The 6269-nt window shown below is 40.5% G+C and overlaps 1 protein-coding gene across 1 annotated transcript; it reads left to right on the forward strand.

Moving 5' to 3' along the window:
• Nucleotides 1-1997: 1997 nt before the first annotated feature.
• On the forward strand, nt 1998-5389 carry LOC103436419 (uncharacterized). Its single transcript, XM_008374845.4, has 3 exons — nt 1998-2777; nt 3643-3990; nt 4093-5389. The coding sequence occupies exons 1-3, from the start codon at nt 2319-2321 to the stop codon at nt 4717-4719; spliced, it is 1434 nt and encodes a 477-aa protein (XP_008373067.3). The 5' UTR covers nt 1998-2318; the 3' UTR covers nt 4720-5389.
• The last annotated feature ends 880 nt before the right edge of the window (nt 5390-6269 follow it).

Below are 6269 nucleotides of genomic sequence, written 5' to 3' on the forward strand. Positions count from 1 at the left end.
TAAAAATGTGGGATAAGATAGTGTTAAAAAATGCGGGTGTAACACAAATAAATAAAGTAAAATATTGATGCAGGTGGAATGCATATAAATTACATAAAAATGACATAAGAAATTAAATAAAAATTACATAAGAAATTAAATAAATTAAAATTTTGATGCGGGTGGAATGCATATAAACATTACATAAGAAATAACATAAAAATTACATACGAAATTAAATAAATAAAAATATTGTCACTTGATCCGCTAAACTTGTCCCACTACGCAGGTTACCGAAAGCATGAGAGATGGCGTTTTTCCAACAAGTAAAGGATGCGTTGAGTTTTTTCCAACGACCTTGACTAGTTCTGGCGTCTTTTCCATCGCAAAACGCTTTCGTAATTTTACTCCACATTTCTCGCTTATCCATCTCATTACCCGTGTAGAAAATATTGAAATGTAGATAGTATAGAAAGTGTAGAAAATGTAGAAAATATTGAAATGTGGTGAAAGGTGGAAGATGAGGATTAGTTATTTATAAAAAAAAAATAACTTTTTTAAAATTTTACTGTATTTTTTTATAATTTTTAATTAATTTTAATATAGTTAATTAATCTGGACCGTTGGATTTAAAAAATATTCAAATCCAAGAGCCAAGGATCTGCCACGTGGCCAATGGTCATAAATCTGACCATTGGGCCCTTTTTTTTTTTTTTTGAGGGAAAAACGTGGACCGTTGATCTGTGATTGGATAGTCCAATTTAAAAGTAAAATTTAAATTTTTTTTACATTTGGAAATCCAACGGTCTAGAAAAACTAGTTGTTTGAAATCCAACGGCTCTGAGCATGCCACGTCGCTGACTGCATCTGAAGCACAAGTGGGCTGACAGGGCCTGCCCCCTTGTCCCCTACTCGCGGCCACGCATGAGTGCCATGCATGCGCCAGCCAAATAGGCCGGCTCTTAGGTCTGTCAAAAATGGGCTGGGTGCTAGGCAACTTTGTAGGCTGAAGTAAATGGACTGACCCTTAGCTTGATATTTGGACTGGGTGTTGGGCAATGTTGGCTCCGGTGGACTTGCTCTAAAGAGATGGAATTCTCCCACATTTTGATTTGTATTTTATTTGTAAAAGTATTTCACATTTATGATGAAATTTATGAAAATTGAATTGCTTTTTGCTTTGTTATTCTGTACATTTGTTATTTTGTACAAAGGTTGTTGAAAGGCTTACAATTTACCGTGTGATGTTGCCCAAGATTTACCACCGGAATGTCGTAAAGGGTCTCTGTTAAGTTGGTGTCAGTGTAAAACTACCTCAGATGCTGCACCAGGAAGCGATCTGCAGACAAGGCCCTCAGGCTTGATTAGTATAGAAGAATGGCCTTGAATATCATCTGCATTTTTTGTATCTCTTAATCTTGTGTATAGTATAAATAAGCTTAGTACTTATAAGCACCCTCGCTATGTTCCCATCTGCTAGGAAACCCCTTTCATATCGTCATAAGATTAGACATCCTAAAAGTTTGTTTTTCTCTACGAGAGCTATTAGGGTTTTATCCAAAATGAACATAAACATTGCATGATAATAGGATTTAATTATGGAGTGTAGATTTATTGACAAATTTTAATTTTACTGTTAATTTCATATTGTACTTGATAGTAATTATGCAACTGAATAAAAAAATAGTTCACATTTAAAGTTCAACATTAATTTAAAAAGAGAACTATATACAAGTTCAAATAAAACTTCTCATATATTAGCAGTCTAACAAAATATTTATAATAATAATACGTATTTCACAAATGGCCGCATCCATCACATAATTTTACATTTACAAATTTGCAAGATAAGAAAAGAAAATTTATTGTTGCCCTTTTATCAGTTGAGGGGGGCCAATCCGGTAGTTTACAAATTGAGAAAATGTCACAATTAATAAAGGTGGAAAAGGAACTCTTTTTCCCCTAATTAAAAATTAAGAAAACATAATAAAATCACTGTGGGTCCTTCCCACAGTCCCACCAAATGTCACACTCCTGAAAACGTTTTGCTCGCGAAAGCTTCAATTGCCCACTTTTCCTTCTCTCCTCTCTCTCTCTCTCTCTCTCTATGAAATGAAATGAAGAACCAGTCTCCCTCTCGCTACTACTCTCACTCTTCTCCTTCTTCAACAACCCCCAGCACTCTCCACTCTCTCCACTCTCTCTAGCCCTCTTCGTTCTCTCTGCTCACTCCTCCCAACCCATTTCCTCTGATTCCACAAAAACCCACCCGCCGCTCGACTTTCTCGTGTCGAGGAAAAACCGGGGCAGGAGGAATCACGACTTTCAGAAACCCAAAAATGGAGAAGAAACAAGGCTTCTTCTCTGCTCTCAAGGACGAGGTGGTTCGGGGTCTCAGCCCGTCGCGGTCGCGGGCCAGCAGCCCGGCCCGGTCCGGGTCGCCCATGACTGGTCTGCTCCGGAGGAAGAAGCGGAACCATCACGGAAATGGGCACGGCGGCCAGCTGGTGGCCCAGCCGGACGCGTTGATTGGGAGATCCGGGAGTCTGAGGCCGGTGATGGAGGGTCCGGATCCGGACGGTGGGGAACTTGGGGATTCGAAGCGGGTCGGGTCGGGTTTGGGCCAGTGGATGCGAGGGCAACTTTCGCGGACTCCCTCCGTTAGCTCCGTCGCGCATAACAACAACAAGAGGTCTGATCTGAGGCTGCTGCTTGGAGTCATGGGCGCTCCTCTCGCTCCCCTCCACGTCAGCACCTCCGACCCTTTCCCCCATCTCAGCATCAAGGACACTCCCATCGTCAGTCTCTCTCTCTCTAGCCTTGGGCCATTTTTTTCTGAACTTTGTTTCTTCTGAGATGGCAACTGCAAAATGACAACAAAAAAAGTTTGGGGTTGCATTTGATTTTACGAAATAAAATTGATTTCATGCATTTTGATTTTGCTGCGGACTGCGGTGGTGGTGTTTTGAATTTTGATAAATTTCGCCTGCGACAAAGATTATAAGAGTTGGGTTTTGGGTTTTGGATTTACTTTACAAAAATGGTTGGATTCTTTTTGCCTTTTTCTCCCAAAAAAAAATGTTTGGTTCGTTCTTTGCAATGGGTATGATTTGCTTCTTACGGTATAGATTTCCACTGATTATTTTATTTCTCCATGTTTTGCGTATATTTGAAGAACATGATTGGATGGTTACGATTTGCATCCAGAGCCCTTATTTGTTTAATCTTTTTTTAAAATTGGGTTTTCTCCAAATTCTCAACTGTGATGTAGACGTTGGTGATTGTTTTTTTAGTTACTTTCTTCAATCTCGGTCCCTTGCTGTTTGGCAAGCGAGAAAGTTAAGTGAGAAAATCAGAGCCAAAGGAATATTAAGCAGCCGTTACATGTTGCTGAAAGTTTGAGCTCGGCAGTCCGATGGGATGAACTGTCTGGTTGAAGTATTTTCTCATTTTCCAGATACTGACAAAATTTGTATTTTGAATCGTACCTTTGTTTTGACATTTTCTCACCATCCTCAACAGATCATGGCAGCTAGTAATTTTATTGTAGAAGATTTTTCTTTAGATTGCACTTCAGATTCAGATTTGTTTGCGAAAAATTACGCTAAATTTGATTTGAGATTGTAGATGTTGGGTTGGTTTTTATGTGTGATATCTTTGCAGGAAACTTCCTCTGCCCAGTATATACTGCAGCAGTACACAGCGGCTTCTGGTGGACAGAAACTGCAGAACTCGATAAAAAATGCTTATGCGATGGGAAAGGTTAGGATGGTAGCTTCTGAGTTTGAAACGGCTACTAAGGTGATGAAGACCAGAAATGCTTCTAGATGTGCCGAGTCGGGTGGGTTTGTTCTCTGGCAGATGAATCCGGACATGTGGTACGTGGAGCTTGCGGTGGGGGGAAGCAAGGTTCATGCTGGCTGCAATGGGAAGCTTGTCTGGAGGCACACGCCGTGGCTTGGTGCTCATACTGCGAAGGGACCTGTGAGACCCTTGCGTCGGGCACTTCAGGTGAAGTTTTGTGTGCTTATTGGTGCTTCTTTCTGTTGTCCATAAAATTAGTCATCCAGGTTGCTCATAATTGTTTTTGGATTCTTTTTTTTTATTTTTCAGGGTCTAGATCCAAGATCTACGGCTAGTATGTTTACCAATGCAAGATGTATAGGAGAGAGGAGGATCAATGGTGAGGATTGCTTCATCCTCAAGCTTTGTGCTGATCCTCAGACTCTGAAGGCCAGGAGTGAAGGCCCTGCGGAGATCATAAGGCATGTGTTGTTTGGTTACTTCAGCCAGAAAACAGGGCTTCTTGTTCATATAGAGGATTCGCATCTGACTCGCATCCAATCCAATGGTGGTGATGCCGTTTACTGGGAAACCACAATCAATTCATTCCTGGATGATTACAGGCCTGTTGAAGGAATCATGATTGCACATTCAGGGCGTTCCGTGGTAACCCTTTTCAGGTTCGGTGAAATGGCAATGAGCCATACCAAAACAAAGATGGAAGAAGCTTGGACCATCGAGGAGGTTGCATTTAATGTTCCAGGCTTGTCAATGGATTGCTTCATCCCCCCAGCTGACTTGAGATCGGGGACAATCAGTGAAGCGTGCGAGCTTCCTCATGATGAAAGGGGAAGGGGTGGTGGGATTGCAGTAGCAGCACATCGGGCCAAAGTTGCTGCGCTGGAGAAAGAGCATAATGCAAATGTTGATAGCCTGACCTGGAAGATGGAAGTCTAATAAGAAGGGGGTGCAGTTAATTAGGGCAATTGTTTATACTGGTAGCGAGTTTAAATCAGCTAACACCTTAGAAGTTTACAAAGTAGGAGTTGCGTCACGTTTTTGGACCTTGGTCTAATGCCTCTTAATCTGTAAATAGAGCATAATTATTCAGAGGGTTCACTTGGGCCTGAATGAATCTTTATACTCTCAGTGCAGAATCCAACAAAGGTGTTGGAGCTCGATTTTTCCGGGTGGGGATAGAGCAAAAGGGAGGTTAAGTTTTAGTTTACCTTCGGTGCATGAGGGAAGGTGGCGAAGCTTGGGTACAGCAGAACCATTAACCTGGGATAATTCCACTAATTATCTTTCGTCAAATCCAGGAGCGGCGATATAAGGAGATTGCCCGTTTCTGGCATGGAGTTTGAAGCTTAATCCCGTTAGTTCGATAGTGTTTACTGTTTTTGGGTGTGTTGATCTTTGTGGTTGTGTGATGGATGCAGAAGTTGTTCCTAAGGTAAAAGGAAAACAGATGTTTTTCAGGGGGTATGAATTGAATTTTCATTTCTTTATCATTAACTGGTGTAACCAAGATATGGGTCTCTAGTTGTATTTTCTGGCACTTTGTCAGTGCCCATCAAGTATTTAATGTTCATGAATATATAGGAATCACCATCCTTCCTTTTCTTTCTCCAGTTTCTACATAAATTCTGCAATTTAAAAGCTTTGGAATTTGTTGTTTTATGGCTATATTCCTTCCAACTTCTTTTTGGTATTCTCTGTAGCAGCGAGGTCATTTGGCAAAAATACTAATGGGTACGAGGAGATAAACACACGCATGCACAGAACGAGATTTTTTCGATTTTCTTATTACATGAAACAGACAGACACATAAATGTATATAATCGACGATGATGATGATGCGATATTATCTCCATGGATGGCTTCATCTATTGATTTCAATGGTGCTTGACAGCATCTAGGGTTTTTGTTGGGGGTTCTTCCCCCTGCGGCCCTGCCCCCAAGTGATGAAGATTGAACAAGGCTCCAACTGGTGTGGGGGTCTCTGCAACTTTAATGGGGAATATGAGTTTTTAAACCATGCATTGACCGTCGGTCTGATCCAAGCCCACCAAATTAAACAAACACTGAGACTGAGAGTTAGGAAGGCAGTTGGGTTTGCATCGTTTGCTGCAATGCTTGCTAGAATGTGATTACAGCAAGGCACTCTCACTGGGGTGAAGCAAAGTCCTTAACCCCCCCCCATGTGATAACCTCCTCACTTTCCCTTTCTGTATTAATTTTCCCTTTGCAGGCACTGTCTTTTTTTCTTTTTTTTTTTTTTGGTTTAAAGAGATTGTCTTTCTGGTTTAATTTTGGAAAATGATTTTCGCCCCTTTTTCTCTTTCAAAGTAATTTTGTTTCTGGATTTTCATTTGATTGAAAGGCCAAAAATATTTATTTTTCTTCTATGATACGTATTATTGAGTGATTCAAAAAAATCAACAATTAAGATTTTGCAATAAAAATTTAATGGATTTTGCAACTTTTTTTTTATTTTTAATAAACGA

Source organism: Malus domestica, chromosome 05, assembly GCF_042453785.1.
Source record: "Malus domestica chromosome 05, GDT2T_hap1".
NCBI classification, from domain to species: domain Eukaryota; kingdom Viridiplantae; phylum Streptophyta; class Magnoliopsida; order Rosales; family Rosaceae; genus Malus; species Malus domestica.

What these genes read in the sequence shown, in the direction of transcription:
- LOC103436419 (XM_008374845.4), top strand. Translation starts at nt 2,319, where the DNA reads ATGGAGAAGAAACAAGGCTTCTTCTCTGCTCTCAAGGACGAGGTGGTT. An exon ending in GCATCAAGGACACTCCCATC is followed by an intron (nt 2,778 to 3,642) that starts GTCAGTCTCTCT and finishes ATATCTTTGCAG; the next exon opens with GAAACTTCCTCTGCCCAGTA. An exon ending in CCTTGCGTCGGGCACTTCAG is followed by an intron (nt 3,991 to 4,092) that starts GTGAAGTTTTGT and finishes TTTATTTTTCAG; the next exon opens with GGTCTAGATCCAAGATCTAC.